This window comes from Rhincodon typus, chromosome 2, assembly GCF_021869965.1.
Source record: "Rhincodon typus isolate 14 chromosome 2, sRhiTyp1.1, whole genome shotgun sequence".
Classification (NCBI taxonomy): domain Eukaryota; kingdom Metazoa; phylum Chordata; class Chondrichthyes; order Orectolobiformes; family Rhincodontidae; genus Rhincodon; species Rhincodon typus.
In genome coordinates this window covers 74,162,181-74,175,193 of record NC_063333.1, presented here as the reverse complement: position 1 = coordinate 74,175,193, position 13,013 = coordinate 74,162,181, and the positions used below count along the sequence as shown (strand labels likewise).

General features: G+C 40.2%; 1 protein-coding gene across 1 annotated transcript in view; it reads right to left on the bottom strand.

Moving 5' to 3' along the window:
* Positions 1–1,482: 1,482 nt before the first annotated feature.
* nxph1 (neurexophilin 1) overlaps positions 1,483–13,013 on the bottom strand; it is a 123,774-nt gene continuing 112,243 nt past the window's right edge. Inside the window, exon 2 of the mRNA XM_048608385.1 lies at positions 1,483–2,308. Coding sequence (XP_048464342.1) covers positions 1,547–2,308 — 762 coding nt within the window. The 3' untranslated portion in view covers positions 1,483–1,546. The remainder of the gene's footprint in view (positions 2,309–13,013) is intronic.

Genomic DNA, 13,013 nt, shown 5'->3' with positions numbered 1-13,013 from the left:
TGGGTTGGGGTTAAAATGCAAAAAATCAGAACAGGAATTAAAGCCTGTTGTGAATCTTCTTATTCCAACTTTGACGGAGAGGGGGAAAAGGGTTGGCAACCAATCTCCTCACAGGGTATGGGTTATTCGTTCAAATATTATGGTGAGGCTGCACGCTTTAATTTAATCATTATTCAATTTTTAACTTCACGTGTTTGGCTTACCCTTTATTAGAAAACATAACAGCTTAAAGGATGAAAGGATGTCTGAATTTCATGAATTAAGTGCTGTTAAAACATTGTGTGGGAGTTGGAAGGAGAACAGTGATTCTTCCAGTCCCATCAAGCAACCAGTGAAAAGCCTGTCCTCCCCTTCCCTCTATATATGTTGTCTGCTTCCTACTCCGAACCACCATTGAGACCATATTGGAATGCCCCCTGCCCCTAAAGACTGTGGGACCCCCAGAAAACTGAGAGACCCTCAATTGCATTCAGGTCTGTAGGAACTGTCATCTGACCCTCCCTCTCCATAAGAGTGCATGCATCTGTTCTGTGAATCTGAAGGGTTCCCTGACTGTCAACCTGTGGGCTGGAATCCCACCAAGAGAAAAAAAAACAGCCCTTCAGTTAACTTTCAGAAGGCATTCAATGAAGCCCTTCTTCTGGGTTTCTCAATTTCACAGCTGTGCCCTGCACAAATGTCATCTCGATTCCATGCATGCTTACAGTGAACCTGAGAAGGATTCCTGTTAGCTTTCACTTAGGAATTTACCACCAAAACTTTTTGTGGATGATTGTAGGAAACATTGGCAAAAAAGCAAAGCAGGCTGTTTTTAGATGCTTATATCATTTCTCTGAAGGTTGTGCCAGTCTCCTGCTGGTTTCTAGGACAGACAGGTTTTCAGTCAGCAAGGGGGTCAACTATCATAGGGAAGCAGAAGGAAAGTGTAGTGGAGAATTATCAGATTAACCATGATCTCATTAAATGGCAGAAAAATTGGTTCTCAGTGGAAATTTGTATTTGTTTAGGAGTCTGTCTCAGTCTCAAGATCCATCCATAATAAAGATCCTGGACCAAAAGTACTTACATATATATTCATCAAATAAAGAAGTGAAGCTTGAAGGAAATTTTCAAGAATAATTGATGTGCCATAATTCAAGGGTATGCACATTTTGAAACTGAAATCTTTTTGTATTTTATTCCTATTTACATATCATATCTTCCAGAAATAAAATACTTTAATACAGCAATGAGTAATATGGTATATGTATACCTCTTAAATTGTTCCTTCACCAGTTACATTAATTATAATAATTCCTTTTGTACATGAGTTTGTTGTAAGCTATAACGGCTACACAAATAAAAGGCTATTTTTCATTTCATTTGTTCTTAAAACCATAAACAAGCAAGAGAGACAGTTACAAGTTAATGGTCATAGGTAGCTCAAATAACACTGAATAAACTATATACAGTACAAACCATTCATACAAATGAAGACTAAGATATAGAATTCATTACAATACCATAATTACAGTAACCGTTTTCTTAGATGCCAATCAGGTCACCCTCAGCCAGAGGGGAAATATGGAGTGTCACTGTGGTAATTGTAATCTGGACACACTTTCTGCACTAGTTTATAATCTGTACTGTAAAATGAAATATAAATACATATAACTTTAAAGGGTTTGGAGCACAACCATGACACATGGCTTTGCGTCTGCTCCTGATAACAGGTTTTTGATGGATCATAGTTGCAAAGCGTAGTCTTCTTCGCCTTGTCCACTTTCTCGTACTCAATACGGCAGTTAAATGTCTTTGAATCTTTGGCATCAATCACCGTCTGTTGAGCCAAGTCAAATTCCACAATTTTTGTAGGGGGTACCAGGCTGACGGAAACATTCCCCTGGCCAGTTGAATTGTGACGGAAATAGACACTAAAGGTACCATTTCCATGGTCCACTATTTTGCCTGTGATGAGTAGATTTAGCTTGACAGTTTTAATGTTGGAATGAAAGTCCCCCCAGCCAAACATTTTCTTAAACTTGCCCGTTTTGACTATAGGTCGCCTCTTAATTCGAGGGCGGGGGTCCTTCTGATCTGATGCATTTCGTAACCAATCCCATATGTCCTGGTCAGAGTAAGGTACTGGAGTTTCATAATGCAGGTCCACAGCAGTAGCATTCTCTTTGCCAGATAATGTCTGTGAAAGCAGACGGCTGATTGAGAGGTCTTTGCTGGTTTCTGTCCATATGTGTTTTTGCGAATTCTTAGAGCTGTCAGTTTTTAGAAGTTCTGATTTCTGAGGATTATTTCCATGAATGCAAATAACCTGCAAGTATGAAAAATAAGTAATGAATTTTTGCTCAACAAACATAGAGCTAAATGTGTTCATTTACTGTGTGGATAACATCACCTTGCAACAGTAATGATTCAAACAAAACTTTCACTTATATGGAGCTTGATCAGAACTTTCAAAACTATTTCTATGCATTTCAAATGTAATACTCTGAAGTAGACAAACCACTATGTAGACACATGCAGCAGACATCCACATATTGTATGAATATCAAAATAATAAGATGAAAAAGCTCTGATGGTGAGAGGACTTGGGGAAATCTCCCACATCATTAAATTGTATCTGAGCATCTTAACATGTACATAAACTGCTGAAACAGTCATATAAAGCTTATCATCCCATCCAAAGCACGGTGACATGACGACAAATCAGAACTTCAAGACACGTTGAGCTTTTAATTCCAATGTGTTTGTTCAAAGAGGACTGCTACAACCAAAATCTGACTGTATATGTAAATCCAGTGAATGTCTGGCAGAGAACTGTTTGAATGTATGGAATGGCTCACCTGTACAGAGTCAGGGAAACTTCAAACAGAAGAGATAATGAGAGGCTGACTACCCATTACCCTCTCAGCAGGAAGCCATCCCCTGCAGACAGGTTTGTGCTTTCCCATCCAGAGATTTACAGAAATTCAGACCCCAGGCACCAAATTCTCCCACAAGAGGAAACATGCTCTCAACTTCCAGCCAGTTAAGTCTCCTCAGGATCTTATATGTTTTGATTAAGTCACCTCTGATTCTCAGCACCAGAGAATACAGACCTAGCCTGTTGTGCCTTTCATCGTAAAGTAATCTGCTCATTCCAGGTATTAGTCTAGGAAACCTTCTCCAAACTGTTTCCAATGCATTAACATCCTTCCTTAAATACAATGAGCAGTTCAGTACATAGTACTCCAAAAGTGGTTTCTAGATGTTCTGCTACTACTCTTCATGAATGACTGAGGTAATAATTTGTACTTTTTTTTATTACTTTTACTTTTTTGGACTCACTTCTTATTCCTAATCTGTCAGTATGTATTTCTGAAGAAGGGTCCAGACCCGAAACGTCAGCTTTCCTGCTCCTCTGATGCTGCCTGGCCTGCTGTGTTCATCCAGCTCTACACTGTGTTATCTTCTGTCAGTATGTATATTGCATTTTTTATTTCTTCCAACCGGTAAACTCATTGACTTTTTTAACTCAAGGATGCCTGGTTAAATTGGCTCCTATTAAAAAATATGACTTCATTTGGTCTGGGAGAAAGGTATCCACAAAGTTAAGAATAATTTTTAAATGAGCCTGGCTACGAGCAACTTAGGGGGCAGGTGACTAACCAAGTTCATCCCTCCTCACTCAGGCTCTTTGGGTATCCCATCCGGAGTTACAACAAATTGAACAACCTCATGTGGGAACACATCCAAACAAACTGGGAGCTCGTCTCCGCAATTTGAATCCAGAGAAGAAACAGAAGGATTAGAGGGGGTAAATTGTTACTTTGAGATCAATCTTTTTTTTTGAAATTACAAAAAGCTTTCTTGAATTTGCAAAGCTACAGTATAGAAATACCCATATCTGATGACTGCACATTCTTCGAACAGTTAAATGATTCAGAGAGCCTCTTGTGATTAGCATTTTGCCCAAAAGTCAGACAATTTAAAATTTTAAAAAGGGTGGCCAAACGTTTATAGGTGGAAACTGAGAAAGTTTGATAAAGCAGAGGTAGAAACTTTGATTATTTCTTTCAAGCCATTAGAACAGCAGTTAAAGTGGTCAGTTCAACACTCGTCTTTATTACTGCAAAGTACATTTTTCAGGGAAGTTCAGGATGTTTATGTCCTCTTGCCTAGGGAAAGTGCCACTAGTTATGAGGCAGCAAAAATGGCCATTTTAAGACCTTTAAGACTTTTGGCCATTTTAAGACATTTTGATGACCTCTTACTGCCTTGGTTCAAACATAGAGAAACAAACTAAATTCCAGAGGTGGGGCGAGAGTGACTGCCCTTGACGTTTGACTGAATGTGGCATCAAGGAGCCCTAGTAAAACTAAAGTCAATGGAATGAAGGGGCAGACTCTCCGGGTTGGAGTCAGACCTGGCACAAAAGCAAGATGTTGTGGTTTTTGGAGGTCAGTTATCTCAGCACCAAGACATCTCTGCAGGAGTCTCAGGGTAGTGTCGTGGGCCCAACCATCTTCAGCTGCTTCATCAATGACCTTCCCTCCATTATCAGGTCAGCAATGAGGACATTTTCTAATGATTGTATAATGTTCAGCACCATTTGCAACTCCTAAAAATGCTGAAACAGTTATGTCCAAATGCAACAAGACAGGACATTATCCAGTTTTGGGCTGACAAGGGTAAATAACATTTGCACCACACAAGTAGCAGGCAATGAGCATCTACATCTAGACAGAATCTAATGATTGCCCTTTGATGTTCAATAGCATTACTATCGCTGAATTGTCTGTTAGCAACCTCGTGGGGTTTACCCTTGAGCAGAACCGAACTGAACTAGGCATATAAATACTGTCACTACAAAAACAGGACAGGCGCAAGGCAGCAAGTAACTTGTCTTCAGACTCCCAAAAGTCTGCCCATCATCCACAAGGCACAAGTCAGGTGTATGGTGGAACAGTCCCCACTTGGCTACATGAGTACAGCTCCAACAATCCTCAAGAAGCTTGATACATCCAGGACAACGCAGCCCGCTTGTATGGACCACATCTGCAAACATTTCCTCCCTGTACACTGATGCTCAGTAGCAGCAGTGTGTACTATGTACAAGATGCACTGCAGAAATTCACCAAGGTGCCTCAGACAGTACCTTCCAAACCCATGACTACTTCCACCTAAAAGGACAAGAGCAGCAGTGTTGCTGTGTTACAGAATATGCTCTGCAGCAGTTCAAGAACACAGCTCAACACCACCTTCTCGAGGGAAACTATCTTCTCATCATCCTGACTTAGAAATATATTGCCAAACCTCCACTGTCTCTGTGTCAAAATCCTAGCATAACCTCCCTAAGATCATTGTGGGTCAACCTACAGCATGTGAACTTCAGCAGTTCAAGAAGGCAGCTCACCATATCCTTCTGAGGGCAACTAGGATGGGCAATAAATGTTGGCCCAACCAGTGATGCCCATGTTCCATGAGTGAATAAAAAGAAACAAGGGCTTTGCAGGTTGGGACAGCATTTGTTTGGCAATATATTTCTAAGTCAGGATGGTGAATGGCTTGGAAGGGAAGTTGCAGGTGGTGGCATTCCCATGCATCTGCTGCCCTTGTCATTGAATTTTGTAGGCAATACACACTGCTATTACTGCGCATCGGTGGTGGAGGGAGTGGATGTTTGTTGATATGGTGCCAATCAAACACGCTGCTTTGTCCCGGATGGTGTTAAGTTTTTTGAGTGTTGTTGGAGATGTATCTATCCAGACAATTTGACTTGTTCTTGTGGACATTGTGTTTATGTGGTGAGTCCCGCTGAGTTTCTGGTCAATTGTAACTCCCCAAGGATGTTGATAATGGGGGATTCAGTGATAGTAGCAGCATCTAATTTTAAAGGATGGTGGATAGATTGTCTGTTATTGGAAATGGTCATTGTCTGGCATTTGTGTGGTGTGAATGTTACTTACCCCTTGTCAGCCCAACCCTGGATATTGTCCAGATCTTATTGTATTTGACCATGGACTGCTTCAGTATCTGAGGAGTAGTGAATGGTGCTGAACATCGTGCAACCATTGGTGAAAATCCCCACTTCTGGCCTTATGATGGAGGGAAGGTCATTGATGAAGTAGCTGAAGATGGTTGGGCCTAGAATATTACCCTGAGGAATTCCTGTAGAGATATCCTGAAGTTGAGATGACTGAATGCCAACAAACACAACCAGCTTCCGATATGCCAAGTATTTGTTTGCCTCTGATACCAATTGATTCAAGTTTTGCTAAAGCTTCTTGATGCCCTACTTAGTCGAATGCAGTCCTAACGTCAAAGACTGTCACTCTCACTTCACCTCTGGAATTCAACACTTTTGTCCATGTTTGAATCAAAGCTGTAATGAGGTTAGGAGCTGAGGGCCCCTGGCAGAATCCAAACTGGGCACCACTGAGCAGGTTATCGCTGAAAAGGTGTTGTTTGGTGGCATTGTTGATGACACCTTCCATCACTTTTCTGATGATCAAGAGTAGATTGATGAGGCGGTAATTAGCTGGTTTGGATTTGTCCTGCTTCATGTGTACAGGACATTCCTGGGCAATTTTCCACATTGTTGGGTGGATACCAGCGTTATAACTGTACTGGAAGAAGTACAGGGGAGTGGCAAAGTTCTGGAGCACAAGTCTTCAGTACTGTTGTCGGAATTCTGTCAGGGCCAATAGCTTTTGTAGTATCCAGTGTCTCCAACCATTTCTTGACATCACGTGGAATTGGATGAAGACTGGTATCTGTATTGCTGGGGACCACTGGAGGAAGCCGAGATGGATCATCTACTCGGCACTTCTGGCTGAAGATTGCTGCAAATGCCTTATCTTTTGAACATGTGCTGGGCTCTTCTATCATTGAGGATGGGGATATTTGTGAAGCCTCCTCCTCCAGTGAGTTGTGTAATTGCCCACCTTCATGCTGTATGGCAGACTAGTTGTCCTGTTTGGTGGCTTCACCAGGTTGATACCTCATCTTCAGGTATGCCTGATGCTGCTCCTGGGATGCCCTCCTGCATTCTCCATTGAACCAGGATTGATCCCCTGTCTTGATGGCAATGGGGGATATGCCAGGCCATGAGGTTGCAGACTGTGCGGATTACAATTCTGCTGCTGTTGGTTCCCCACAGCACCTCATGGATGCCCAGTCTTGAGTTGCTAGATCTGTGCAAAGTCTGTCCCATTTAGCACATTGATACTTCCACATCGAGGGCATTCTCAATGTTGAAGGTGGGACTTCATCTCCACAAGGACTGTGCAGTCATCACTGTTACCGAATCTGTCATGGGCAGATGCATCTGCAGCTGGCAGATTAGTAAGGATGAGGTAAAGTATGTCTTTCCCTTTTGTTGATTGCCTCACCACCTGCCGCACACCCAGTCTAGCAGTTATATCCTTTAGGACCCGACCAGCTCAATCAGTAGTGCTGCTGCCGAGACACTCTTTGTGGTGGATGTTGAAATCCCTCACCCAGAGTACATTTTGTACCCTTGCCACTGTCAGTGCTTCCAAGTGCTTTCAACATGGAGGAGTACCGATTCACCAGCTGAGGGAGCACGGTCCATGTCCATGAATTATTTTAAAAAATTGGATGCCATTTAGTGCCAATAAAGTACGATCAAAACTTCCGTACCCTCAGTAAAAGATATTCTCAAACCTTACTTCACCCAATTACCAGCATTCTCCTCCAATCACTGCCATACACTTCACTTCAACACCTTCAGCCCCTAATGCAAACTGTTCCTCTCTTCACTAATACTACCTTCACTTCCTCACAGCTGTAACATTTCTTACACAAGTCACACTGTTCTATGCTGAGTGTCTCACAACAACTCATACACCCATACTTGCACACTTCCTTCTTGCTCAGCGGCAAACTTTCACACAATAGCAGAGAGCAGCCTGCATCTGGAAGAGAGCCACAATTCCCTTCATGTACTGTCACTACTGGGAGAGCAGGTAACAGATATTGTGGATAGGGGAAGCATGAGGAGAGTAGCATCTGGCAAGGCTGGACAACAAGTCCTGCAGGGTTTTAAACTATCTTCCCCTTCTCACTTGATGCATAACAAATTGCTGCTGCTTTCAGAAGCCACTCATCTGTTTCTATTTACTCAGACCAATAAATGCTACAGCTTGTCCCTTTCTTTCATTTCATGTCCAGAAGCTCTACACATCCCTTAGGGAGAAGAAGATGAAGAGGGCGGCTAAGATTTTCTTGTTTTCTGTTCAAGCGAACATGACTGAAGGCGAGCGGTTGGATTATTCATACGCCAGTGTCTTCACAGACAGTTGATAGTTCAACTACATACCAAATGTTTGCAAAAAAGATAGGAAGTTATGATGATAAAATAACAATTATATAAAGATTGATGCATTATTAGTATCTGACACTAGATGGCAAATGAGCATTTTATAAATATTGTGCCATAAAGTAGTCACAAAACATTTACAGCCATTTTAATGCTTAATATATTTATTTTATTAGTTTTCTACACTTTGATTTGTTGGACTCCTGAAAATGGGACACTGAAATCTGAATAGAGAATCAGTTGCAGATTTGAAGATTTAACGATTTCATCAGTAACAACATCCTGAGCATTGAAAGAGAACCATAACATAGAAACATAGAAGATAGGAGCAGGAGGAGGCCATTTGGCCCTTTAAGCCTGCTCCGCCATTCTTCATGATCATGGCTGATCATCCAACTCAATAGACTAATCCTACTTTCTCCCCATAACCTTTGATCCCATTCGCCCCAAGTGCTATACATATTCACCTCTTGAATACATTCAATATTTTGGCACAATTCCACAGGCTCACCACTCTTTAGGTGAAGAAATGTCTCCTCATCTCCATCCTAAATCGTCAACCCCAAATTGTCATACTGTGATCCCTGGTTCTGGACACACCCACCATCGGGAACATCCTCCCTGCATCTACCCTGTCCAGTCATGTTAGAAACCCTTTCAAAACTGCACGACGTTAAACAAAAGAAAGAAACTGCTGTGGAGTCAGTCCTCAAAAATAATCAGAAAAGAAGGCAGCTACTGGGAAGGCAGTCTTATAAAACTGCTGAGATGATAAGAAAAAAGGAAGAAGATGACAATGCTGCAGAACAAAGAATTTACCTGAGCATTCAAAACAATATTATTCAATAAGACATCATGTTAAATAGGTAGATGTGGGCTATTTTAGGAGAACAATATGCGGAAGGAAAGCTATTTTTTAGTTTAAGTACTCTGTTCACAACATTTTTATATTTAATTTCAGTTTATGATTAGTCAATCTCTGATTCTCTGATCATCATCTTGTTAATTAATGACTGAATATTAAAGGATAATTAGTTCCTTTTGAGGATATTGACCATAAAGACACTGTGTGATTCTGTTTTGATAACTAAATTGCCCTCAAATTACAATGATATACAAAAAAACTTCAAACTTGTTTGAAGCTCTCTCCCTTATTTTGTTGAGGTTAAAACAGGTTAAATGCCCATTAAAATAGCACGGATAGGAATTCAAGTTGTGCATTAATATCTTATTGCATAATTCCAGATCTTAGAATTTCTTAATCGGGCAGCCACATATTGTAACCAAAAATTAGAACTGGATGGATTTTTGCTTTTATAATTAATAAATACATGTGCAGATGAATGTTACCCCTTTGTGATTATTGCATATTCAAATTAACATTCAGAGGTCAGAAATGTAATGCTATTTAGACTTTAACCTGCTGTGGTATAATAGAATAACAAAAGACATCGGAAAAAATTGATTTTACACACTGCAAAATCCAACAGTTACAGTGTATTGATACACAACGTGAACCTTTTACCCAGCAACTAAAGACTTTTCATCTCAACATGAAACAGGGAGATAGCTGCCTTTTTGAGGTCTTTGGAAGCGTTCTAGAACTCTAAAATGTTAGTCAAATAATCTTAGCAAGTGGAAGATCATGAGAAAATACTTGCAAAGGTGAGATGAGTACTTCTTTGTGACATTATATTAGCTTTAGTGATTATTCCAATATCTTAAAAAGGAAAGTCAACAATAAAAATAAACAAATATGAAAATAACAAATATTTAAAGAATTCTGTGAAGCTACTGAATATTTATAAAATGTGCAATAGAAGCAATTTCTAGAAATCATAATACAATAAGTGGAGTTGATCAGCAAAGGAGTTTCAAAGAGGACAGTAAACTATTTGCAAATCAGTCAAATCCACAAAATTCTACTGTATTGTATCGTATCCATTGTTGTAATGTTAGCTATGCATGTTTAAATTTTGTAGACTAATTAAAATAAAATGCAAGGAGTGATCACATTTGTAAGTTTAAATTACTTCCAGCAATCAAAAAAATAGTTTCTCAATTTTTTTTTGAAAGGACAATGTTAAGCAAAAAAAATCGTGCCCCAAATAGTTCATATTTGGGATTCACTAGCATGAATGTCTAATATGTCAATGCTTGCTTTTCAAGATTTTCTCTTCTGATATGAACTGTTTTGACACTATAATTTTTAATCTTTTAGGAATACTTGATTCTACATGGAACATTTTTTTCTTTGATGAGAATAAATCTCAGTGTGTGTAGTATTATTCTAAGTATCATATGGAAAAGGGTGAATACTTCTTAACCAAAACTGTTTTTTAAAAGTATGGCAGATTTTATGACCAGCAGGGATGTAACTTTAACATATTTTCACTGGGTTTATAATCCAGAAACCCAGATATTGCATCAGGGACTTGTGTTCAAATTGAAGCACAGGAGATGATGGAATTTGAATTTTAAAAACCAGGAATTCCAAGTCTAATGAAACCCATTTGGTTCACTCATGTACTTTATGGAATCTGTCAGCCTTATCTGGCCTACATGTAACTCCACACACAGCAATGTAATTGACTCTTAACTGCCCCTTCAAATATCCTAGCAAGCCACTGAATTTTATCAAACCACTAAAATGTCCCCAAAAAAGAATGAAATTGAACAGACCACCTGGCATCTAGTCACTGGAAACAACAATGGCAAACACTGTCAACACTGCTAACATTTGGCAGCTACAGCCAAATTCTGAGAGCTATATTAAAGACTAGTCAAGCAACAGTCTGACCAAGTCACGCTCACGGAATTGTACCGTATAGACAAGGTCCCAGATTCCACTATTCCCACCCTAGCTATGTCCTGTCCAACAGCAGGACAGACCCAGCAGATGTAGCAACACAGTGGTATACTGTCAAGAGGGAGTTACCCTGGAATTTTCATGGAATTAAAATCAAACATAGGCAAGGAAACTGCCTGCTGATTAACATTTTCCCCCTCCTGTCCATTCAGCTGAGAAACAATCCTCCTCTTCCACCATGTGGAAGAAGCATGGAGGGTGGCAAGGGCTCAGAACATACTCTGGATGGGAGACTTCAATATCCATCACCGAGTGGCTCAGTAGCACCACTATTGACCAAGCTGGTCAAGTGCTAAAGGATGCAGCTGCCATATAGGGTTTGCAACAAGTGGTGAGGGATCCAAAAACAGGGATAAGTATGGCTGACCATATCCTTACCAAGTTACCTGCTGCAGAAGCACCTGTCCATCACAGTTTCAGTAGGAATGATCAGCAGAATGTCCTTGTGGAGGTCAAATATCATCTAAATGTTGAGGACACCCTACGCTATGTAGCACTATCACAATGCTAAATGGGATAGAACAGATTCTAAACAGACCCAGCAGCTTAAAACTGGGTTTTAATGTGGGCCATCAGTAGCAGCAGAGTTGTGCTTAAACACAATCTGAAACTACAAGACACAACATATTTCCCACATTAACATTGCCATCAAATCAGGGATCAACCGTTGCTCAATGAAGATTGCAGGAGGTCAGGTAACAAGTGAAAGACAGAGCTAAGTGATTCCCTAACCAACGATCAGATCTAAATTCTGCAATTGTGCTACGTCCAGTTGTGAATGGTGGTGGACAATTAAATAACTCACTGGAGAAGGAGGCTTCACAAATATCCCCATCCTCAATGATGGGGAGTCTAACACAACAGTGCAGAAGATAAGGGCAATCTGCATAGCAATCTACAGCCAGAAATGCCAAGTGGATGATCTATTTCAGCCTCCTCTGAAGGTCCCCAGGATCACAATTACTCAATATCAAGAAATGACTGAAAGCACTGAAATAGCAAGGGCTATGTTCCCTGACTCTGCTCCAGCAATAGTACTAAAGATTTGTGCTTCTGAACTTGTCACACCCCTAGCCAAATAATTCCAATACAGCTGCAACACTGGCAAACATCTGGCAAGGTGGAAAACTTCCCAGGTATGTGTTGTGCACAGAAAGCAAAATCGAACTCAGCCAATCTCCACCAAAACCAGTCTACTCTTGATCATGAGTAAAGTGATGTACAATTTCCCTTCATTACCAATGAACAGTATGAGCATTGTGCATCATCATCAGATGCACTTCAGAAATTTGCCAAGGATCCTTAGACAGCACCTTCCAAACCTATGATCACCATCATCGAGAAGAAGGGTAGCATGGACATATCACAACCTACAAGTTCTATGATGTAAACTGTGGGATTTATGTGTATAATTATTAATATTATGTATTGGAAGTTTGGGTTTCTGGTTTTTGTGTTAGTAAACAGTCGGTTTTCTGTTTGTCTGATGTCAACCATTAACTTGTTAACATTCCTGTGGCCATGGTGATTTTATTAAAAAACAACTTCTGAAGCCTGGCTTTGGAATGAATAATTTGTGTATTATTAACAGAATTCTGTTTAATTAGCTTGTTTTGAGACCCAGCATTGTAAATTATCTAACCTCAAGTTTTGTTAGAGATTACTATAACTTACGTATTTTTTTAAAAGCTTACGGGAAATATCTATGGCTGAGAGAGGAAGATTTTTAGTTTCACTTTTACCTTTGAGGAGGGAAATCCTGTAAAGTTTTTGAAATAGAGATAGTAGGAACTGCAGATGCTGGAGAATCCGAGACAACAAGGT